The 25,778-nt window shown below is 30.6% G+C and overlaps 1 protein-coding gene across 3 annotated transcripts; it reads right to left on the bottom strand.

Moving 5' to 3' along the window:
• Positions 1 to 1,607: 1,607 nt before the first annotated feature.
• On the bottom strand, positions 1,608 to 20,676 carry LOC136973843 (uncharacterized). 3 transcript variants are annotated; one of them, XM_067268625.1, is made up of 13 exons: positions 20,451 to 20,676; positions 17,378 to 17,462; positions 8,100 to 8,363; positions 7,739 to 8,017; positions 6,746 to 7,012; positions 6,488 to 6,663; positions 6,244 to 6,398; positions 6,024 to 6,169; positions 5,867 to 5,948; positions 2,530 to 2,683; positions 2,256 to 2,451; positions 2,017 to 2,181; positions 1,608 to 1,942 (listed from the first exon to the last, which is right to left on the bottom strand). In XM_067268625.1, the coding sequence occupies exons 2-13, from the start codon at positions 17,448 to 17,450 to the stop codon at positions 1,908 to 1,910; spliced, it is 1,992 nt and encodes a 663-aa protein (XP_067124726.1). In that variant the 5' UTR covers positions 17,451 to 17,462; positions 20,451 to 20,676; the 3' UTR covers positions 1,608 to 1,907. The 3 variants fall into 3 exon arrangements, with proteins under 3 accessions (XP_067124726.1, XP_067124725.1, XP_067124727.1); XM_067268624.1 differs by lacking the exon at positions 20,451 to 20,676 and adding an exon at positions 17,599 to 17,752; XM_067268626.1 differs by lacking the exon at positions 20,451 to 20,676 and having other exon boundaries at positions 6,244 to 6,386; positions 17,378 to 17,752.
• Positions 20,677 to 25,778: the final 5,102 nt, after the last annotated feature.

Consider the following 25,778-nt stretch of genomic DNA (forward strand, 5'->3'; position numbering starts at 1 on the left):
CCCAGGATCAAATGCAGTGGGTATGGAAAAAGGCCCTCTTACTATACACAGGACAGAATAGTTAAGAAGATAATAAAACAAATATGCAAATTTTTTAAAATATTCATTACACGAAGAAAAAATAGCACTTTTAACTGTTTTTTTTTTACCAGTCTATTTTTAAATATTTTTGATTAATCATTACAGCAGATTGAATTAAAGATTTTTTCCATCTTATCCATAATATTTTTTAAAAATAATACAAAATTTTATATTTTATTCATTATTATCAATTACCTGAATTTTGCACCTATAACCCATAGATAATTACCATAACGAAAATAAAACTTGCATAACCTGTCTCACCGTATACCCCTTCCCTATGGAATAGCCTTTCTTCCATAAACACAGGTTTTTTATAATTACAATTTAAAATCTGCATATAAGACACATTCTTTTCAACTCTTCTTTTAAATACAGATAACCCTCCAGTGATACATGCAAAAATATGATATTTATGACATGAATGCAGAACTTTGAGCAAAAATTTCTCATTTGTATTATGTAATCTTGTGATAAATGATTAAAATCAACTATAAAAAAACTTGAATTATTAACCAGGTAATTTTTTATTTTTCTAAAAAAAAGAGCGGTATAAATAACATTTTTTAAATCCCTGATGAAGAGATTGTACAATTCCTTTTTTGAGAAATTTTGCACCGTGTTTTTATTGAAAATTTAATTTAAAAAAAATACAGATTTATCATTTTCAATATGGGTGGTGAAAAATATTTTTATTGTAATATTCAATGATAAATTTGGCATAAATATAATAATTGAAATCAAAGGAACTTGTATGAATACATCTCTCAGATTACAAAATCTGTTACATAAATAATAAATGGCAAATAATTTATGGTAAAAATGATTTTTTAATACTAATACTTTGTACAAAAAATATATTTTCTCTTTCCTAAGAAACACCAGGAAAGGAGGAAAAGATTTTAATGAAGATATAAAAGATCTAAAACCAGAAGCACACCTGCCAGAAATAGAAAAAACCTTTTTATTTTTTATATTAATATCCAAATTTAAATTGGTTATAAGAAAATGTATGCATCAATGATTTAAATATGTAGAAGTATGAGAAAAAATTTAAATAATTGCATTTCTTTCATTTAAAAATGTTTTCTTCATTCCCACAATCATAAAATATATAACATATATCATAAAATCTTTATGATATATAACACGAACCTTGATAGATAATGAGATTTATGTTATATAGTTTAACCCACACTATATATATATATATCAATTTTAAATGTGCATTTTCATACTTAAATACAATTGGATATCATTTTTTTGCTTGCTTGCATTATACAGAGATTTTTCAGATTATTTGATATGAATAATAATTTATATAAATTTAAAATATTCAATTTAAAAGGCAAGGATTAATTTTATAATTGATGCATTTTTTAGAATAGATTGAATTGTGGGTTGCTTTACAAGATGACAGATCTGAAACATTTGCACTTGAAAATATGTTGTATAAACTTAAATTTTGCAGATTGAAATAAGTTAATCATAAGATCTTTTGATATTGAATACACAGAAGAAAAGTGATATAACGATCAATTCGTAGAAGAATGGGAATAAACATATTTTTCTATATATTAAGTGTGTTTTTCTGATCTTAGACTTAATCTTTTAAAATCTTTTTTTTGTGATAAACCCATGTAATTGCAACTGTGGATGCTTACAACCCTAGAACCAATATTACGTTTCATAGAAAATTGGTTTTTAAACAAATGTGCACTGTTTCAAATACAGTACAGTTACTCCATTAACGAATTTCCATTTTCCAAAAAATAGGAAAAATATATACATTTTAAATTACATTACTACAATTTATGCATAGAATCTCAATGATGAACCATCCTCATTTGGTAGGGATTTTCTGAAATTTGAATATTTTGAAATATAAAAACTGTATGCCTAAATGATTCTGTTGTATATCAAATGAATACTTACTAATTCCATAAAGCATATCTATGTCTGTAGAAGTTTTATTCTTTTTTCGTGTCCAAAGCACTATCCAGGCTAGAATCAAAGCGAACTGAGCTAGTAAGAAACACGTACAAGAAACGACCAAGCCAATTGTATTTATGCATCCTTCGTTCTTATCTTCTGTAACAACTAAGAAAGAAGAATAATGTTTAATAATATAAAAAAAAAATATCTTTAAAATATCTTATAAAGCAAACAATTACTCTCATCAGGATAGGAATTCTCTTGTTTGGAATCAAAATCTGTAAGCTTTCTTTCATTTCTTTCAAAACCGAATTTATCTGTGATCTGTATGGATTGAACTACCACCAGTTCTTCATCCGTACTTCTTCTTCGACGTTTCCTTCCAAATGAATCCAACTCTCTACTCAAACCAAAATTCCTTACAGTACATTTAGCCTGTTGATGAATCAAGTACATCATTAGATTTTTAGAATGTTATATTAAAGTTGTACAATATATTCTCAGTTAACTTACGGGTTGACAGTTTGGTAAACATGGAGTCACTAAAGCTTTGAACTGTACTATATCAGATGTTGGAAATTTGAATGCATCGAAGGGTGCTTGCAATATTTGTCCATTGCTGTTCACTTTGCTCAGTGGTCCCATGATGGTAGTATCAGTTGGGCATCTGTAATAATTATAAATATTTAATTTAATTATTATTTTCTGAAAAGTATGATGGAAATGCTGTTACGTTCATCCAATAGACGATTCTTTGATTAGTCATAGCTAAGACTAAATACAGTAAAGTCTCATCTTCACTTAATAAATAATGTATACATTTATAACATGTCCATATATGATCTATAAATACAAAACATTGAATTTCTGATGCTTAAACTTTTTAAATTATATTAAAACAAATATATAAAATTATATTTTAAATAAAAATAGAATAAACAAACTGTTTTGAGGTATTTTAGCCAAGATTTTAAGACAATTTTTATGAGAATTAATGCTAAAATGTTGAATGATGATTCTTCCTTTGGCTGTAAATCTTTGTGAATTGTTTAATGTACTTTATTTTACATAATTGTTAAATATATATATATATATATATTTTAAAAAATCATTAATTATTAAATTTAAACGATTATAAATTAATTAACTAACTATATTTTATTTTAGAAAATATTAGATTTTATTTTGCTTCATGGAAAATTTTATTATACAAATGATACTAGTAGAAGGCAATAATAACATTTATATTTTCTAAAATAAAATATAGTTAGTTAATTAATTTATAATCGTTTAAATTTAATAATTAATGATTTTTTATAATATATATATATTTATATTTTAACAATTATGTAAAATAAAGTACATTAAACAATTCACAAAGATTTACAGCCAAAGGAAGAATCATCATTCAACATTTTAGCATTAATTCTCGTAAAAATTGTCTTAAAACCTTGGCTAAAATACCTCAAAACAGTTTGTTTATTCTATTTTTATTTAAAATATAATTTTATATATTTGTTAACTGCTATATATTAACTGCTACATATTAACTGATATATATATAGCAGTTAATATGCAAGGTATAACGATAACTTTCAGGCACAATGGTGGCTTTCCTGCATAGCAATTGTTTACTAAAAAGCTATCAAGGGCGTCGCCAGCCAATGGGCCAGGGGGGGGGCAAGATGATATAAATTGATAGAGGATATGAATTGTATGTAGGTAAAATAAAAACGATTCATAAATTTTAAGAAGCTTAAGAAGATTATTTTAATTAAAACATAATCTTCTTGGGTTTTTCGCGCGGGAATTATAAATCGGGCAATAAATGACTTAGCATTTAAATAATATTTTTCGCATGTCTAGGGAGGGGCAACTGCCCCTCTGCCCCCCTCTGGCGACGCCCTTGAAAGCTATCAAACATGAAAGATATATTCACTGCTTTATTTTTAGCAGTAAATTTTCCAGAAAAAACTATAAAATTCTACATAAACGCTTTATCTATGTAGCAATTTATATATATATATTACTAACTGCCATTAAATAACAATCTTATCGATCCACTGGGATTCCGAATTAAACCTAATTAATGGATTTGTAAAGCTAGAAAATTTATACTACCGTGTGAATTTTACGCAAAAAATGGCCTTTTATTTTATCTCATAAATTCTTTTCAAATTTAAGAAAATAATAATTATATTTAAAGAGCAAATATCCCCCCAAAAGACTCATTTGAGTGATAATGCATAATTCAAGAACAGAGTTTGAATGAAAATAATAGAACTATTTATGGGGGGAAATGAGATAAGTGCTGATTTATTAATCTAGAATGCACACAAACTTTAGATTCCTGTATGTAAAGCACGTATCCACCCAAAGAAAGAAACAATGACCTAGAAGTCGTAGACAGTTGAATTTTTCATCTGTGAGTCATTATCCTTTCTTTGGATAGACACGTAGTCTGTAATTTGGGCGTTATTTGCGAAACAATATCTAAGATGTCTATGGAATAATACAAATATAATTATTCATTTGTTGTAGATCTTTCTCTTATATCCTGGAATATCTGAAATCATTTTGTTAATAACTTCCGTATTGTGATTTTAAGTGGGTTTGCTTTATATTAAATAATATATATATATTTTTTTTACCTTAAGTACTATTATTATTATCGAATTTAACTACCAAATCGCTAAATAATCAAATTTTTTTTCTTAAATTTTGTTCGTATAGCGTGAAAAAATTACACAAAAAGTTATTGAACTTTGTTTTTGCTGCGGTTTTATAATTCCTTTATTTTTTTAAATATTAAAAATGGTAATATTTAATTATTTTTATAGAAAAATAATTAAATATTATTATATTACATAGAAGAGTCAAAGGAGTGCTTAGCTCCTACATTATTATGTGCTTAGGTCATATAATAATGTGGGAGGTTGCCTTATAAGTGTTTTTTTTTCCAAAAAAGAAGAAATTGTTTGAAAAATAAGCTTAACAGGATCAAAAATGAAAGCAGTTTAAATAATTCAGTTATGTTTTAAGCAGAAATTTAGACAATCCTACAATAATAATAGTTAATTATAGGAATTAATGGATATAAAAATGGATCTATTATAGTTCTAGTTAAGTTAAATGAATAAAAGTAACAAAATTAAACATGATTAAATAATTTAATGGAACTTTTATAAACATTAATCATACTCAATTAAAATAATTAGCAAAATCTTATTTTTGAAATTACTGGAATTATGGAATGTGTGCGCTTTTTTAAAAATATTAATTATTAAAAAGATTATTCTTTATTTACTTTTTATTCTATTAAATATTTTATTTTATTTCATGCACATTTATAAACTTGGCCTATTTTTTAATCATTTATTTTAAAAAATTCAATTTTTATGCTTTGAATGAGTAAAATTCTAGAAATATTAATTACTTCTAATTAAAATTGTAATAAATGTACATACAGTATTAATTTATTAGAACTTTAACATTAAAAAAAATATGTCTAATTACTTCAAAAAATCAAAATCTTCACAACTGATAGACAGTCGAACCTCTAATAACGGCCACCTCCAAATAGCGGCCATTTTTTTTCCGGAACATTTTGAAATTACACTAACTTCCAAACTACGTCACCTCCAAATAGCGGCCATTTTTATTACACTAACCTCCAAACTATGTCACTTCCGAATAATGTCCATTTTTCGCGTTTCCTCAATGGCCGTTGTTCAGAGGTTTGACTGTATAACATAAAATTTTAATTTTCTAAATTTAAAAACTCTAAATCTTTTTTTAATTACTATTCTTACAAATTATTTACTAAATAAATTTTCAAAAATATACCTACCCGTCATTATCAATAAGTAAAATTTCACTGTTATCGACTCCATCCATTGCAACTAATTCTCGAACAAATATCTCAAATGGACCTGTAATTTGTTAATTAATTTATATTTTAATATATTAATAATATATTTTTAAAAAATCTTATTTTACAAACTCACTGTGCGAATCGATAATTTCAAATCTTAGTGCTAAAGGTTCTCCAACTTGAGCTGTTAAGACGTCATTTCCTTGACGATCCGTAATCCTCATGGTTACGTTCGGTGATGTTACTGTAGCCGATTGACTTCCTGTAGTATCTACATCTCTAATTACGGATGCGAGAAGCGGAAAAAAATTATAAATTTATAAAGATTTTAACGAAAATAATTACCTACTCACCCGTTTACTTCGAGTTGAACACCGTTCGACACACTTCGATTCGATAGATCGTACTGACAATGCACCGAAAGACCCAAATCCTGTGTTGTAACCACCATATCGTGGTGCTGAATGACGATATCGTTGGAGTATTCACCAAAACTCTGTAAATTAAGCTTATGTATCCAAATAAAACCCAATTACACAGATTATTTAAGCCCAATAAAATGTCTCCAAGTGTGAATTATAACACAGATTTACTTACTTCTTGCTTGACGTCGCAGTTAAGATCGTGATAAGCCATTTTGATCTCGAAGGATAAGCTATTAGCCACATCGGATACACACGAATTAGGTCTACTTTTAGCATAAACTTTGCCATTAAACACTTTACTAGTCTTCACGAATGCGGTCATTTCTCTAGAACCGCAATGGATTGTTACTAATAGAAGAAAAATAGAAAAGTAATTAATCTGGAATCCACGAGTTTGCTGTCGATTACGCGACTTTACACAGCAATTTACCATTATAGCAAGCCGCTTTCTCGAACGTAACCGAACCCGGTATCTCCAGATATGGTTCTTGTATATGAGTTAACGTAGCCGTAGAATGGTGGCTCAATCGACATATATTATTAGATGAATCGCCATAATCGAACGATTGGCATCGATAATTAACATTAAGACATTTTTGCCTGCATTCTTCGAACGTCTGCACGTCTTGATACACGGCATCTACAGTCTTCAATTTTTTTCCTGGTATTTTTCTGAATTCGCAGAGTTTAACGTCATCTGCAAACCACACGTGATTCGATTATTTAAATATATTTAATTCCTGAAAAAAATTGTATATATTTATTTCTTAAATCGATATTCTTCCATATAAACTTCAATGTTTATGATCTCCCACATCCTGTTAGAAACTAGTTTATCTTGTATTAATTCAGTGTGCATTTCGAGTACAGGTGGTTGGTTATCGAGCTATGTCCAAACTGGCTTTAAATATAATTTATTATCGATTTTTCTTACATTTTAATAAAATTACTATAGGCTAGATTTCCTTCACTAACGTTCTATGAAGAGAAAACACATTTAAAAAAATATATATTTATTTTATCACAATATATTTTCTTCTTAAAATAACTTCCGCATTGTAAAATATACTATAAAACATCATTGATTTATTTTTAAAATGTGATTAAAATGTTAATGAAATGCTGTAAATTGCATTATTGCACAAACTCGAAGAATTAATATTTCAATATTTTTGGGCTGCAATTTTCAAATTACAAACCTATATATTCCCACTGTCGTCCGTCCGTTCGTCTATCCGTCCGTCCTTCCTTAATCTCGTTAGATAGACGAAAATAGAGACCAAATATGAAAAGCTTACTGGCTCCCATTAACTATATTATATACGAGCTTCTGGTTTGGACCGGAAGTCACGCGATTTTTTTAAATTAAAAATTGCAGCCCATCGTATAAAATTTTAAGCAAAGAAACAGGAATTATGTATACCGTCAACGCAGTTATTTTCTAGGTAATCCACATCGGTAGGATTAGCAGCTTCTACAAATTTCCTACTTGCAGGTAAAGAAGTGCGATCCACATCACTCATGTCACACATGCCGGTACTATTATAATAATTGGCAGATCTGCAAACAAATTCGATTTCGTTCATGCAAGCGGATATGCACGACACTCGCGAATCCACTCTTTCAGTTTTTCTAGCCACGTCACGAAGTTCGTGACCCATCACGCGTTCGAAAGTCAACTCTCGACTGCACTGTCTCCTCCCTAAAAAAAATATACGAACGGAGAATTTTATCCATTAAGAAAGTTATATGGTGGGGGAGGGTAAGAAGAATGGTAGACTCACCAGTAAGGCATATTTTATGAGCGTATATGGTAAATACGGGAAATTGGGAAGGTGTTAAAGATTCCGTAGAAGAAACAGCACTGGAACTGAAGAGAACGCATAGGCCCGTTTCGAAATTAATAGATTGGCATGTTTCGTTCCTTTTACAGTAATTCATACATTCTGTTAACTGTAAAGTTCCAGGTAATACTTCTAGAGTGTCGGTTGGAGCCGTGTATACGAAGCCAGTTACCATTTCGAATGTCATATGACCGTTTCTACAGCCTGAAATATTTAAAATTAAATGTTTTATTATAAATAATTTCCAGTAAAATGCATTAATTCGTTTAAAATTTCGATACGCTCGAGTTATTTAATATTATTTGCTTCCGTAGCGGCAAGGTCAACGAAGAAAATAGAGGAAATCATGCTTTATTAATTTAGCAGTTTTTTATTTGTTTTTTTTTTCTTAATTCACTTGTAACAGATTGTCTTACACAATGATTACTTTCTAATGAAAAATAACAGAATTATTCCTGAGTAAATGTTTTTTTTTTGTTGTTTTTTTAAAATAAAGTTTAACAGGAAGAGATTTTTCTCATTTATGAGTTACTTTTTTGTGTTTCTTACATCTACTCTTTATAATTAACATCAATCTAGCAAATATGTGATGCTGGTTGAATTTTAATGTTTAAATGTGTTATAATTAATCAAATTAACCAAGTGGAAAATAAAATCTTCAAAAATTTCAATTAAAAACGTCCCTAAAAACTATAAATAGAGAATTAATGTGTGTGTGTGTGTTAACTAGAAGATATTGTTTATAAAGGTTGTTTCATTACTTCATTACTTAATTTAAATAATGCTATTCTATTAAATATCTCAAATTATTCTATGTAATGTTGCCATTAATACCATTTAAACTGATATTATATTTAAAAATCAGCTTTTTGTTACAGGTTAAAATACAGTAGATAGGCTACTACATAATTTTTAGCTATATTTTATAGTCAATCAAATTTAATAAATTGGTAGCCAATTAATTAAATACAGATTTACAGGGCGAGTATAATAAATATGTCTATTGTCTGTAACTGCTTCGTTGTACTTGGTTTATAGTCACATTAATCACTTAATGGTATTATTATTATTATTATACGGATATTCTCGGCTTAACGTCAGTAATCCGTTCCAAAAAATCAGCGAAAATGTTAACCGGAAGCCTATTTTCCATTATTTTAAATAGGTTACAATACAAACCAAATAACAATAGTTGTTTACAAACAGCTGTTTTATGTACAGTAACGTGTAGCCTATACAATTTGAATGCCGTATCACAAACATTACATTTAAGATACGGCACAGTAAAAAACACATAACAGTAAAGTTTTTTTGATATTTCTGTAAATTGTAGGAGTGTTGATTACTGTTAATGTCACAAAGCGTGTTTAGGCTTTCTGATATAGGATATATTGGTTGATGCTGCGTGCCTGTTACAGCACCAACGACATTCGAGATGCAAATCTTGTATGTTGATATTCGGCACGTTTTTCAAAATGTCTACACGTCATTCCGATGCATTTTGCAATGAAACTCGACAGCTTTTTTTCGCATAGTTTTATTAAAGCTATTGTATTGGAGTAAAAATACATTTTCGTTGTGAAAACATCGACAGAAAAATGTTGTTTTAAGAGATACACACGTTATGTGAAGTTTAGGTATTATTAATATGAAATATTGTTAAAATTCTTACATACAAGTTAAGTTTTTCTTCTCTAAATCTGTTTCATTTATATATATACTTATACAAAGAATAAATGCGTAGGATTTTAATGGCGTATCCAGGATTTTGAGAGTATGAGAGTGCTGCTCAAGGAAGATTCGAGGGTACCAGGCTCGTGCCCTTGTAATTTTTCAGAGAATATTTCTCAATTGTTTTAGAATTACTGTAGTTACCTAACTTTACCTAATTGAAATCACGTATATATATATATATTAATGGAAGTAACAAACTTATTGGTTTGGTATCAATAGGGGTACTGCAGCACCCATAAGCACTCTCCGTGGATATGCGTCACATAAAATCCATATTAGAATTAACAAATATCAAGAGAAAAAAAATGCATAAATTATATTTTTAAGCGTAATAAAGTTCATATTCGGATACAGAAATGCGTCACGAAAGTGAAAGTTCGTTAGTAATTCCTCCTTTATTCATTAATTAAATACTTTACAACCTATCACTTGAGATATTTATATAATTCAAACGTTTTTTAAGGAATAAATTTACATCAGGATGTAGATTTATTCCTTTTTAATACATATAAATGATTAAATATTTAACTAGCAAATTGACATATTTTTATATTTATAATGTGGTTTTACGGCTTATTAAATGGTGAAAATTTTGACATCGAAAAATTCGCTATATTCATGTGATGAGACCTGCTTATCTTCTATGCAATTCAGCATCAGAAACGGAAGTTATTAATACATTTTCCGTCTACTGCGCTCGTTTCATGGCGAATAAAACTTGCAATCAGTCACGTCACGTTCGTGCTATTTCTATTTTTTTTAATACTTCAAAATATTTTGAACTTTCGAAATTGTTTTATATAAATTCTATTCTTATTATATATTATTTTATACGCGATATTTTTCTACGAAACTCATTGCTTCTATATAAAATCCGCCCCATGTACAGGAAGTGACTTTCAGACATATTATGAAGGAATGTGTTCGATAACCGCATCGAATTTTTAGTAAAAAAATAAATATATATATTCTTTCCTTTAATGATTTCTAAATTATATTTTTAGTTTTTAACTTCATTTTGTTTTTAAAATAAGCTGAATATAACGCATAATTCACACGTAAAGGTGCCAGTTTTTTCTTTACTTTCCACGTGTTAAATCGAACTAAACTTTATCCTTTCTGGCTTTATTTATTTATCTTTTAAGTCGTGACTTATAGCTGTACTTGACATCTCAACTGTTTATCAGCAAATGGCCCGATATATCTCTGCATGAATAGATGAACGACGTGTACGCTACAGTAACTACATGTGATAAGCGATGCTGAAATATCTGCAATTTGAAAAGCATAATGGTCTACATAACAAAAGAAAAAGAGGGAGAGGTATGCCACGTTAACAGGTGGGAAAATGCAATGAATGAAGATCTTAAAATGAGAGATTTTAACCGAGATATTTCACGAAAACTAACCATGAATAGAGAAAAATGGAAAGAGATTGTAATGGCTGAATGCTGCAAGGTAATCTCGACTCGATAATAATGTCTAGGTTATATAGGGGCATGAGAACATATGTAATTTTACTGTCTTCTGGCAATTGCAGTTAGATTAGACATCTAATAAAACAGACTTTAATGATTTTGTAAGCTTTGGAATCAAAATTTCCGTTACGAAATGTGAAGATTTGCTCGTAGGTGTGTAAGGAAAGTAGACATATTTGGGTATGGTTAGAAGTTTAAAATCACGATTTTGATATATTAAATTAATGGGAATTTAATATCATTTAATAGGGAAAACTATGTTTAAACATTACAAAGATTAACAAAATTGTTAATGAACACTCTGATTATTAAAAGCACTTTTCTAAATCAGCGGCACGTTATCCTAAGGGCAATTCGTTGGGGCCCCAAACCAATCTTTTATAACAAAAAATTTTCCCCAAAACATTCTAAGCCAATACCGTTCACGGGGTCCCTAATTCAAGTTCGCCTGGACCCCATTAAGCTATAACGCTCACTATTCTAAATTTAAAAAATAATAATAATAATCATTCTCTTTCTCATAATTTACATTAATTTATTATTTTTATGTATAGTTCCCATTCAAAACCACCCCGAATGATATAGGATATAGGATCAGCATCGATCCAACATCAAAAACTAAAATATTAAGTCATATAGGCCCTATAATGATATTATTCCCGAATATAATTAATATAGAATAATGAGGCAATCTTAATGACATTGTGTATTTTTCTAATTTAATTGTATCCGTAGCCCCGTAAGGATAAAATCGTTATATCGAGGACATTTCAATTTTCGGCATCGATCATGCATTACAATGTGCTTCGTTTCGGGTTAACGGCGATTCTGTGACGTTCCTCGGTAACAAAACTATCAAACTATATTAGAACCGTTGAATTTAGTCAATTATTGTTTATATACATAAACGATTGTTAACGATTGTTAAGGAGCTATTTATGACTTTGATTGCAATCATAATAGAATCTCACGACCGAAAATATTGTTCCAAAAGGTATTTACAAAAGCGGAAATGATTCGACTTTCTTACACGTGAAAATATTTGCATTAATTACTTCAATATCTTATTATCGCAAACCATACAGTGGCAACATTCATTCATACGTGCTGTTAGCACAAACCAGGTAGAAAGATGCCTTGGGAGCGGTTTAAATGTTTAAACATGTCACGTACAAAATAATACGGTAGATAAATCATTAAGCTGTTATGATTTATTATTATTTTAGTTATTTATCGAGATTATGTTACTTACAATACTTAAATTATCAAGAAGTACAATACATCTGTAATTACGTAAATAGTGTATACTACTGCACTTCATCTTGTGGGCAAAACTGGGGCCTCCACTAACAGGAGGCCCTGACAATCTATGAGAAAACATTTTCCCACAAGAAAAATGTCTGAAGTCAACACTACGTGGGGACCTGTAATTCAAATTCTGCCTGGGCTTCGTGAAGATATAACGCGCCACCGCGATTCGTGGATTATGTAAATGCTGTATATTGTAAAAGTGATATAAGACAAGTTTTCAGTGTTTAAATATTTTTACAGCATATAAAATAAAATATAAATAAAGTTTAAATACATTGTTATAAGTTGTATGTTGCAGCAGATTCATTTACTTCGAATGTTTTCTGTTTGGAAAAACTTAATCCATCTGCATCTAAAAAGCTATTTTATTATTTTAATATCGAGATTTATTGATTATTAAATAAATTATTATTATTTCCGTTCGGAATCTGATCTGCATATGAGCTAAATAAACTTCAGCTTAGGGCCTCACATTTTTATATGTATCATTATTTGGCGGAGAGGAAGGGCGTGTAATGTTATAGCTTAGGACACAATAAATCTAAATCAAGCCATGTTTACATTGATGATTCATATAGATGCGAAAAGCATAAATTGTATACCAGAAACAATATAAATTATTTAAGAGATACGTACACGTTATCCTATGGCAATTGCCTGGAAGGTCCCCACCAATGGGGAACCCCCAAACCAATCTTTTATAAGAAAATATTTCCCTTAAAAACTTCCTGGAAGAAAAATGTCTGAAGTCAAGACAGTACAACTCCTAATTCAAATTTGCCTGGATCCTACGAAGCTCCAGTATCTACAACCGAAAATTATAGCCTATAATAAGTCAAATTTCTGTAAAAAAAATTAAATTAAACACGAGAGAAATTCCCAATTTCCGATATTTATAATTCAGAGTAAATTATATTTAAATTTTTATTTAAGATCCGTGCTGTAAAACGAACGATTAAAAACGAGAAAGAAGAAAGAAAAATCAAGATTGCGTTAAATTAGTTCTTTATAATATTAGAGCAATTGGATTTTAATACTACAAATATACTGTTTAAATCGTATTTTATGCTTGGAATCTTTACTATTCGTTCCGCTACTCCAAAAACAGTGAATTTCCTGACTGACGAGTGTTACCGCTGTGCGACCTTGAACCAAGAAAAATCTTGTTTCAACTCTTCCCGGAAGAATAGATATTAGCTAAATTTCGTTTTCCTTCTGACCCCATCCAAACTAGTTCCACTTAGATCAGGTGAACGTCCTCCTTGACCTTAAACAGAAATACCGCTAGTTCAAATCACATGTTACACTCCTGGTGTAATTTATAACCGCAGAATCCTAACTACCTAACGGCATTTTTATAATCTATCTCCGTAATAAAAACGACACCTTCTTGAACTTTCTTTATACTTTCTTCTTTGCTTGGAAAGTGCATCTCGATTTTCAATTAGGAATAGCTTTTATCACTTATCTTATGATAAAATCCCGTATAAACTGAAGATTTTCTGTCTGTGTCTACTGTTATGGCGTGTTGCAATTCTGTATTTTACTGTTACACGCTGCGTATTTTTAACCTAAAGTAAAATACCGATGTTTAGATGAAGACTTTACGTTCCTAAACACGTATTGTAAAGAACTACTCGACGACGTAAATGATGAGAAGAACGTTAATATGTCAATGATATTTTGTATTATATAAAATATCCGAATTGCTTTTAATAAAATATAGAAAAATTAATAAAATAAAATGGTTTTAGTACGCTACTTTACATTTTTTCATATAAAAATAATGGAAAATGTAAGCGCTTACTTATTACTTGTGTTGTAGAGAATACTCAAAGTTTAATATTAAAATGTTTTCTTTAATAATAATAATAATAAATACTAAAAAATATCGAAAAAAGAATAATAAATCAACAAAATCGACCTTAAATATCGAATAATTCAATAACAACTAAATTACATTTAATAAGAAACAATAGAAGTGTTTTAATTGGCGCTTCCAAAATTTCATGATTTTTGATACGTTAATTGGTCCTCATCTCGAACACGTAAACTTTATACAGTTAAAATATATAATGGCTTGTTGTTGTATACGGGATTGTAAATGAATACCTAAAATTTTACGCCTTATTACGAGAATGATTCGACTCTTGGTTTAACTTAGAGATAACGTCAGTTAAGTATTCGAAAATGGATGGATACTTTCCTATACAAGTTCATCGATGTGAAAAGTTTTTCTTTTCAATGTCAAGGTTACATTCAATGCACATCAAAGTCGTTCAACTCTATTTTACAATGAGTCCAATCTGATAAATAACTCTTTTGCTGGAATATGTGAAACTTAAGTCACGAATCACTAATTTAAAAACAATTTGTTATCTGCGATTATTTCGTATTTTTTTATTTTTTTTAAGTAATTATCGAACGATTTCATGGACAAACAGAGAAGTATTATCGTTATATCGATGCAAAAAAGTCCCCAAATATCTGATTAAGAATCGGGTTTTTAAATGCCAGAACACGCGAACTAGAAACGAGATTTTTCAATACGGAATTAAAAAAAAAAAAAAATTTAAATACCAAAAAATATAAATTAGAATCAATTTTAATGTTAGAAACGGTACAAATTAAACGCTAGGAGCTGATGGCCGAGTGGTTATGGCGGCAGCTTACCGCTCTGAGGACCCGCAATCGAACCGGATGGGTCGAAATACCCAGGAATTTTTCGGGATAATCCATCCATCCCCATTCTTCTCCTATTGTAGGCCTGTTTCGACCCATAATGAGTTTACTAAAGCATTGTGGACTCGTCCGAATCCATAATGGGCTTGCTAAAGAGGTCTTCCCCACAGAGTAGATAGATTTTAAAAACCACATTAAGGGCTTAAATTTTAGAAAAAATAAAACAAGAAACAAGATTTTTCAATGGAAGAAGGGCTACAGATCTTAATTACCAGAGTTTTGAATGGTAGCAAGAATACAAAGAATCTATAACCTGTTGTTTATATAAAACCTTTCATACTATAAACAGATAACGAGAAAATGTTTGCACTATTTTAATCTCAACAAGATAATTTCCTATCGTCTATAATAGGAATTCTATTCGTATTTATATACAAATCAATCTTTATTTATAGCTTTAATTAAAATGACAAGACCTTGTATCTCGAAGATCGTGAGAGTTTGTTATATTTTTGCCTCGGGCTCACATCCAGGTTGACACTTAAAGGGGCTACTTATTGTTTCTCCAAGAAAACAATTTATTGTTAAGTCATGACAAATAATTAATAATATATAAAGTGCAAAGTTTCAGTTTCAATAATAATAAGTTAGACTTAGGAGTTATATAAACTGAAAAAAACAACTTTTTTTTACGAGGGATAAACCGTATTTAACAAGGAAAAAATGTAAAAATTTTAAATATAAATTCGTCAGTTTGTCTGTCTGTAACGTAGAATTTATTTATTAATAAAATTTTAAATTTTTTTACAATAGAAAGATCAAAATTTACATTCATATCCTTAAAAAAACAAGCATAAAAATCTGTATTCAAAAAATATTTAAAATAAATTTACGGACATTTTTAATATTGTATACACATAAAACGCTGAAAAAAATGTAATTTTCGTATAAAAAAAATGAGAATTTCAAAGTGGAAATTAAACTTTTTAAGTGAAAACCTGTTGAAAAAACTAAAGTTATTTGTCCTACATAAGGAATAATGTAGAAAGAAAAGGCAAGTGATAAAAGAAAGATCATCACGCTAACTAGTAATTCATAAAAGAATGTATTAACTATAGTGTTGACCCGATAATGAATGAAGAAGAGAAAGAAACAATAAATAAATAAAAAAACAAAACGGCATTACTTGACCTTTCCTATTGGAACCTACACTTAGTGGAGATAGGCAATTATCACGATAAGTGAAGTGTCGTCTCGCTCGATAAGCAAGTAAAGGAAAAGAAACGAAGGAATTGCGGCCTATCCATCATTTCTTATGAGTTTTCTCAAAGAATTAAACATTATTTACTCTTTTAATTAAATTTATGTGAACGGAAAGCTTCGGTTAAGTAAATACAGTTTAAAAAAGGACCGCTTCTCTCGGATTTTAGTGTACAGAATCACGAAATTACCTACTTTATCTAGAATAATTTTAAATGTTTACAGACTTTACCATTATTCTAGAACGTGTAAAGTGTAGAAGGTGTAATTTAATTAATTAAATATTGTAAATAAGTTAAGAAATACGGTCAAACCTGTGAACAACGGCCATAAAATATGGACTTGTTCGGAGGTGGCCGTCGTTCGGAGGTTAGACTGTATACGTAAATTAAGACGATGAATGTATATAAAAGTACATGCAGTTATAAATTTATTAGTTATTCACATAAGAATGCATAGAATTTGAATAAAAATGAAGTTTATATTATAAAAATATACAAGAATAAAAAAAGAAAATTATAAATAAATTTTTAAATTCTTGTAAAATTTTCACCAGTTATTTACCATTATTCCCTAATAAAACTGTAATTACATTAAGCTTAAAGATAATTTTATCATTAATTAACTTAAAAAGATCAACTTACAAAATAAATCGAATTATTTTCCATTTAAAAAAAAAGCTCCAAAAATATTAATTTTCCATAATTAAAAATTCATAATAAACGAATTTAAAAAATAATAATAATAACTTACCTCGAACAGGCGTAATAATATAAATAATTAAGAAATAAATGTAATGTATCCTTTGTAAATGTCGTGTAGCCATGTTAAATAATTCCTGCAAAGAAGCTATAATTAAAAATAATAAATAAATAATTATATTTACATCACAAAACGAACGATAAAACGGTATGCAAGGACGTAGAGAGAGAGAGAGAGAGAGGAAGTTTATGGCTTCCCTTCGTATAGCGTACGTTCGTATAACTGGCGACCGTTCTTACACAAACCTATCGAGTGACGTAAAGGGGGGAAGAAAGTTGTTGCTTTTTCGCTTTCAAGATGTGCAAGGTCAATAGCCGTGCAAGATCATATTTGACCCGTTCCGCTTTAAACTCGATTCCGGACAACACCTCGATTTTCACAATATATAGAAAACGTCGTACGGTTGGTCAATCGCACAACACATTAAAAAAATAATAATAATAAAAAGGAAAAGTAATAATAGTTCTTAATGAGAATACTTCGTTACGTTACTGAATGAATGATTAAGTGGACATTTATATTCATTATTATTAAATTTTACGCATGGGAACGTGTTTATAAATCATAGTTTTCGAGGGGATTAACTAGACTTGTTTGCATGAAGAAGAGTATTAGATTTTATCATTAATGATCCTCTTTTTCTTTATTACAAGAATAAGGTTATTATTATTCTTATAATGTCTTCGATTTATAGGATTTAAGTGCTTATCGTTGATATAACCGTGAATAAGAAAATGTGTATTACGGATTATGACATTATACTTGATTATATTTAATATAGATATGTTTCGGTTCAGTAACTGAAATCTTGTTACTTGATAACCGCTATTGATAACTTAATCTTGGATTTTTTTTTTTAATATTCTTTATCTGTTTATTACCTTTAAGGGAGGATTTAGGGACGAGCAGGGCCCAGCTGCACCCCATTTCTAGGGTTATTTTTCCGAGTAACGATAGGTATTGCAAGTAGTAAAAACTTTTATAAGGTATATTGTTTCTTTCTGAAGCAGGTGGTCTTTATTATAATAAATAAATGTGTCATGTTTCAACTTTCTTAATGGAGAAAATTAAATTACTCGCATATTTGCATATAAGCTAAGCAAGCTGCAACTTAGGGCTTCGCATTACGAGTCTACGGATTAGAGCCTCGCATATTTACGTGTATTATTATATGGTGGAAAGGAAGAGCCACAAGTCCACAACAATCTTATAAGACCGCACGATTTAGAGGGATTTTCCAATTCCTCCAAGCAGTCAATCACTGCATTCAATCTTCAGTTTGTTTGCTTAAATGACTAGGTTACTGTATGTAAAAAAAAGTATCGAAGGTCACTAAAGGCTAGAGATTCTCCACCCTCGGTTTATTCTAATAAATAGGATAATATGACACAATGGCATAAGATGCAAAACATCTCCCGAACCATCCATTGTCAATGACAAAAGCTTATTGTAATGGTGCCAGTGTAGAAACGGGTTTTCGATTCCGATAATCTAATAGACAAATGGATGTAGAATTTCTCAAATATTTTATCGTATAGAAATAAAATACCTACTTTAATTTACATTCATCAAAAATTTGAGTTAAAATTCGTTCTGAAATATTTAAATTAGGCTTTAATTAAAAATTCTAGTTTAATATATTATAATTATAAATGAATTGAAATTGGGAATTTAATTTTCGAATATTTTATTATATTAAGAATAAAATAACATTAGTTTATAGGCAAAAATACGTGTTTTGTACGAATAATTTTAGACACAAACTGATATTTCCTAACAAATACAGATTATTTTTTAAATAAAGTAATTAATAAAATTTTAGATATTTTAAATGATTTTATTCATAAACGTATTTAAATTATGTTCTTACGTAGTACTTTATCTTAGTCACTTTATTAAATAAAACTCTACACTTAAAAAAAGAAAATAAGCCTTAAAATCCCAATTTATTTTCTCAATATCTCTTGCAAAAAGGTAAATTGCAAGAAATATTACAAAAGCAATAATTTTCACTCATTTTTTTTCTTGCATATTGTAATTTTTTCGGTGTTCTAAACGTTTTTCTCTTTCGAAAGGAACCTTGATTACTCATTTGTAATTATCATCACACTGTCCCATTAACAAAAGAAAGGATCTTCACACCATTACAATAGCTTATTGTTTGAATGTTGTGTCTTCATCGCATTGTCTGGCATTTTTTATGATTAAGTTCATCCTAACCGCTTGACATCATTTCGTACCTTTTTTTTTTTTTAAGAGGTTTCAAATGGTCCTACTAATTACTAAGGCAGATAATTGTAATGATAATGAAATGATAATTATTTATAATTGTATATTAAATTAAAGACGTGATTTATCATTCGGTAGCTTATATCTACGTATATATATATATATATAACAATTTGTAAATCGTAGATTAAATCTAAAACGTTTTAACGCTTTAAACTTTTTAATTATATAAAATTTATGATATTATAAATGAATATTGTTTAATATAAAGTATTAATAAATTACAGAAGTTGTAGCTAATTCTATCGATAAATTAAAGAAACAATGGTAAAGAAATTACAGTTTAAAATATAAAAAATATATGTATATATAATTATACTTTCTGTACTTGTTTTTATGCAGTTTATATCCAAGAAAAATAAAAAATAAATTAAAAAAATACATATTTTTGAAGTGGGGTATGAAAGTCTCATAGGAAAATCACTGTCAGGTCGCTACTTTCTCAACGCAATAACGCACCGAATTCCTAATTCTTTAAGTAAATAACTTGAATTTTTTCGTCGATAGCAATAAAATTAATCATTTTTTTAAAATAATTAAAGTATAAAATCTCGTAATAAACAGTATTTAAATATATATTGAAAGCGTAGACTAAATTAGTCGAAATTATTAAGTTATTAAACTGAAATTACAGTTATAATATCGAGAAAAAATTATCTTTCTATATAAAAAGTGCAGGTTCGTATATATAAATATTTAAAAAAAAAATTCATATTTAAATTGTTTAAATTAATACATATTGGTTAAATTAATTAATGAATGAAACATATCTTACCTATCTTGTTAGCAACCTTGATATCTACTGAAGAAGTACAGTTAGTATCAACTTTCACTCTGCAAGTCAACGACCTTCCTGACCAGTTCTGACCGAACTACACTAAATAGAAAGCCTCCTCCCCCTTTGAAGACCTATGACATTTCTGTAAGGTGAAGTCAATTTTCCACCCTATATATAGTAGGAAGATTAAGAATGGATCATGTTCAGCATGATTGTTTATTTATAACGCTCGAAAACATGTAAGGAATTGCGGAAAAATTGGCTTACATAATCCAATTTATTATAACTTTACACTTAATTTTCAATACGTTTAACTGAACAAATAAATAGAAGAACGTAGAAAATGTCCTCAATTTCTTATACGAGGAAGGAACTATTTACAAGAGTTACATAAAAAATATATATACTTTTAACCATTTTAAAAACTGGATTTTAAGCTCTAGGAAGATAACAATTTTAATTAAAATTTAATTTAATAAACAATGTGTAGTAAGATTATTGTTTGTTGTTGATAATTTCAAGTGCAAGTTGGAAACCTGTTTAATTTCTTCGAATTATTATTAAAATGCAGACAATGTTTAAGGATAAAAGGAATAAATTATTTCCTATACAGAATATTTGATAAACAGGGTATCAGGAGATGATTCCTCACAAACATTGGGTTAGATTGGATTTGATTAATGGAGTAAGACAACGCAACACTTGGAAGATCTGCCAGAAGAGTGCCTCCAGGGAAGACTTTGTATAAGACCCTAGCCCGAATTTAGGTGTTAGACACGTGAAAAAAACTCCACGTGGCCATTCCATTTGTTAGCCTGGAACTCGTGATTAGTGATTTTATCCACTTGTACTGATCGGCTCCTTAAAACAGGAGTAAAACGTTTGTTGTAATCTATGTACGATTTCGGCTACACTACTGTGTATGGAGCTGGATGAAGGATGGGGTGATATGGACAAATCGAAAAAGTATACACTGTTCACTACAGCTGAAAATGGCACTTGTAGAACCTTCTCTGATGTCCTAAAATAGATCACGTGCAACGGACTGTTTGTCATATCAAATTGTGAAACATTCATGTCGCTGTATCTTTGTTAATGTTATTAAATGTACAGTACTACCCCATAAATTTTCCTCCTGATACGCCCTGTTTATTCAGGATGTTCAGGCTTACGCTTTAATGTCCATTTAATGAATTTAAATTTATAAAATCTCCATTTTTATTATATACTAAGTGTTGCCGGGAAAGTTAAGCAACTCGTTGCTGGATTTTTTTAAAGTATTACACCATTTTATTGATGATTCTTATATGAGTTGCTATTAAGAAAAACAAAAATTATATAATTTCTTTATTAATGGGTTTATAAATTAAATAATTTGGGCTTTTTAATTTTATTTTAGAATTATAAAAATGTATAGTAAAAATATAGTTATAAAGTCTTAAAATATATTAAATATCTCAGATTTTTCTAAGCTGCAAACCTCAACAAAGGGATAAAAATAAAATGAAAATCGGAAGGATAAACAGATAAGCAAATAGCTATTGTAGAATATTTTAATAGATAGATAAACAATGAAATTACTTAGCACAGAATTATACTTATTAATAGAATGTATTGAACTGGAAAGTTATATAGATCTAATCGAAATTATTCTTCTTCCTTTATAAAATTATACGTGTGATTATTATATTGGATTATTCATATTTATTAGTTATAAATAGATTATATAAAAATAAATGCTTTTAATCAAATATTATATGTATGGATCTATATATTATACTGTATACATATAAAAAAACATTCATAGTTTGATCTCCTTAAAGAAATTTTATTATTAGGTTCTTCTTTTTTAAAAAATTTGAAAGCAAAGAAGATCATCATAAGCCAATTTCTATAAATTCCCACTGTCGTCTGTATGTCTGTCCTTCTTTAATCTCGAGAACAGAGTTAGATAGATGAAAGTCAAGAACAGGAACAGGAATTTAAAACAGTAATATTAAATAAAACTGATATTTTTATTATGAATTTCCGAAATTAACATTGCCAGTTATTACAAGAATTCTTATAGGACAAATTTGCATAGAAGACTATTTCACTTCTTTTTAGATATAGAATATAGTTAGTTGTGAGCGAGTTTCTGTAAAGTTTCGAACCTAAATCTGTAAATAAATTATGCATGAAATGAGGTAATTGCCATTTCCATGTGTTTGGAATAACAAGCATGAATTGCTTGGCTGCCGAAGTAATACAGAGATTATGAGAATTCTGTGTAAATAAATATTAACTTTTTTAATTAAAAATTTTGCCACGTTTTTACACTGTATAGAAGTCTAGTTTCATTTATATTATGGATGGTGTTTTAATTGTTGATTGTATTAAGAAGACTTAATTTTGTCATTCTTAGGTTCAGTTTCATTTACAATGACGTCGTCTGGGTGGCGGGTGAGAAGAGATTCTCTGCTATTCATATCAAAACTCATAAAAATTCTTAGGATCCGACAGATTTTAATGTAAATACTTCGAAAAGAAACAGCCTCTAACCTTTTAATGAGTTATCATTGGTGACAAATTATGCAACTCTGAAAATAAACAGAAATCTTGAAAAAGCAATAGCGCCTACCTCCCAAAACCGTCTTCCTCCTACTTTCTCCGTGTAAAATGATCTTATGTCAGTATACGAACAGTTCTTAAAAGATGCGAATTGCCAGCGGGATATTCAGAAGGCAAGCGTGTGTCACGGACACATCTGAATATCGATGTTTGGCTGGGTATATTCGACGCTTTCTCCCGAGGCGAATGCGCTAAACACCAAACTCTCCACTTGGGGTAAAATTGAATTCGGCAGCGCCAACTTTGTGTGGTCTCTTTCGTGTGCCCACCCTTCTCAGTGGTCGTCGCTATCTCCCGTGGTGCTGTTCGTGCTTCAGAATCTCTCACGGATTAGTTCCTGGACCAATCGTGGATTTTCGCTACATGTTTCCTGTCGTTATAGTCAACAGATTTACTGGGCAGTTCGTCAGTGGGTGTCTCACAAGGAAAGAAATTTCGTTTTTTTTCTGCTAACAGTGAAAGTCACCAAGTTCTGTGTGTTGCCGTCTGGAATATCATCTCTGTACATTTATATATCCGCGATTGTCATAAGGGGCTATTTGTTTTGGGGTGTGGACCATCACTTTGTTTCCCAGAAAGGTGAAATCTCTTTGCTTATTTATTTGCTTTTTCTTCTAAGATAGCATGACGACCTGTAAGCCCCAGGGTTTCTGTATGAGACCTTTAATATTCTCGACGTGCTTAAGGGTTACTTAGCTTCTGATAGTACTGAGAGGCTGGGAACCAAAAAGCACTCAAGATACATCGTAGACCTGTTTCAAAAGGTCATTTAGCTTGCGTGCTCTAGTTGTGGTCCTTGTTCGTCGGATGAGTTAAGCAATAAGCTTGGGTCTCTGGCTACCAAGGAGGATTTGGATGAGGCGCTTTCCTCGCAGTCTGCTAGGACCGCAGCTGGCTTTAATGGGCTCACTGAAACTGTTCCTGGTACCGGGCAGATTTTCTCTACCGTCAGGCGTGCAGAAGATCACGATTAGCTCACCAGTTACGATGATGCTGTCAAGCATTCGGGCGGGCCTCGCAAACCCATTTCTTCTTTACCTAGGCCATGCCAAACAGTCCTTGTTTACGGAGACAAACGATTCTGAGGCCACACGGAATTTGCTCACCAGCAGCATTAGTCCCCAATGTACTAAAAATTGGGGTTTAGCGCATTCGCAGATTGCAAAAGGGTAGAGTCGCGGGTTGATCTTAATTGTAAAGGGAGGTGGAGGTCTTCCAGCACACGGTCTCAAAGGTTTCCGGTCTGCATTCATCCATTCCAAAGAAGCGTCTGCCTCTGATAAAGATTATTTCTGTGCCAAAGCAGATGGAAAGAAATCACTTACTGAATGTGATCTACAAGCAAAATGGGGTGCTCACGGAGTCTTTCACCAGGGAAGAATTTCAGGGAAAGGTTAGGATTCGTTTTCCCATTGGTCAGACAAATGCACCGCACATCACATAGATGGTCGAGTTGTCCCCTGACTTGAGGGCTCTTCTGATGAAGGAGGGGCGCATAAACCTTCAGTGGACACGCTGCAATGTAACTGAATTCGTTCCGCTAAATCAATGTCTTAAGTGTCTTAAATTTGGGCACTTTGCAAGAGATTGTATATCAGAAATTAAAGTTTGCAGTCAATGTGATGGACCTCATTCATACAAAAAGTGCGAGAAAATATCTGAGACGCCGAGCTGTGCTAACTGTCTAAGAGAAAAACAAGGAAATTATAATCATAATTCTCTGGACAAAGAGTGCCCCATTCTGATGAAGATGAAATCACAAGCCATTTCCAGAAATGATTATGGCCTTTAACCTCCTCTCCGAAAACAGTTGTCAGAATTTCAAAATTTGCTTCGTGCAGATTACCTTGAGAAGAGCCGCTAACTCGCAGCTCTGCCAAGAGTTAAAGAACTTCGATTTGGGACTGGTATTGGAGCCCTATTGCACGAATAACAAGGTTTCCAGATAAGAGACAATATCATTCAGCACAACATTGGGCGGCCATATTATTATGAATCCTCAACTGGTTGTCCCACATTCTAGATTTTCCTCCAACATCATCATCTGCATTGAGATCTCTCTTCCCTGCTTCAAGGTTGCCTTTAACGTTTACTCTTCCAGTAACACCAGGATCTCAGATGCACTACAACATTTTTCTGACGCAATGGGGCACTTTAGGGATGCACAGTTTCTAATTGTTGGAGATTTTAATGCACACTCCCCACGTGGGGTAGGGAGTGTAGGGACGAAAAAGAAGCTATGGAGGACTTTGTAGCAGTGCCCGACCTACTTGTTGTCAACGACCCGAACTCACAGCCCATTTTCTCTGGTGAAAATGGTGTCTCCTGGATTGATCGCACCATCTGCTCTGGAGGACTCCACCTCTTTATAAGGAATTGGAATGTGGGCACCATTCCACCAGGAATTGGAATGTGGGCCTTTAAGATCACGAGTGTCTGACTTTCGATCTCTACTATACTTGTCCTAGCTGTGAAGACCATCTGATTTCCTCCCACCCCTTTAACTCCAAGTCTGCTTACTGGAGTCGGTTTGGAGACATTATTCATGAACGCTGCCTTCTCCCCATTTAAGATTACTTTCGGACACAGACCGAGGACTACATTGAAACTGTCATTGGGCGCATTACCGATGCATGTAACGAGTTCATTCCTGGGAAGAAAAGTAAAAGGAGAGCCAACCCTTGATAGAACGACAAACTCGACTCAATGCGCAGG

This window comes from Centruroides vittatus, unplaced genomic scaffold, assembly GCF_030686945.1.
Source record: "Centruroides vittatus isolate TY-2023 unplaced genomic scaffold, ASM3068694v2 contig_329, whole genome shotgun sequence".
In the NCBI taxonomy this organism is placed as follows: Eukaryota; Metazoa; Arthropoda; class Arachnida; order Scorpiones; family Buthidae; genus Centruroides; species Centruroides vittatus.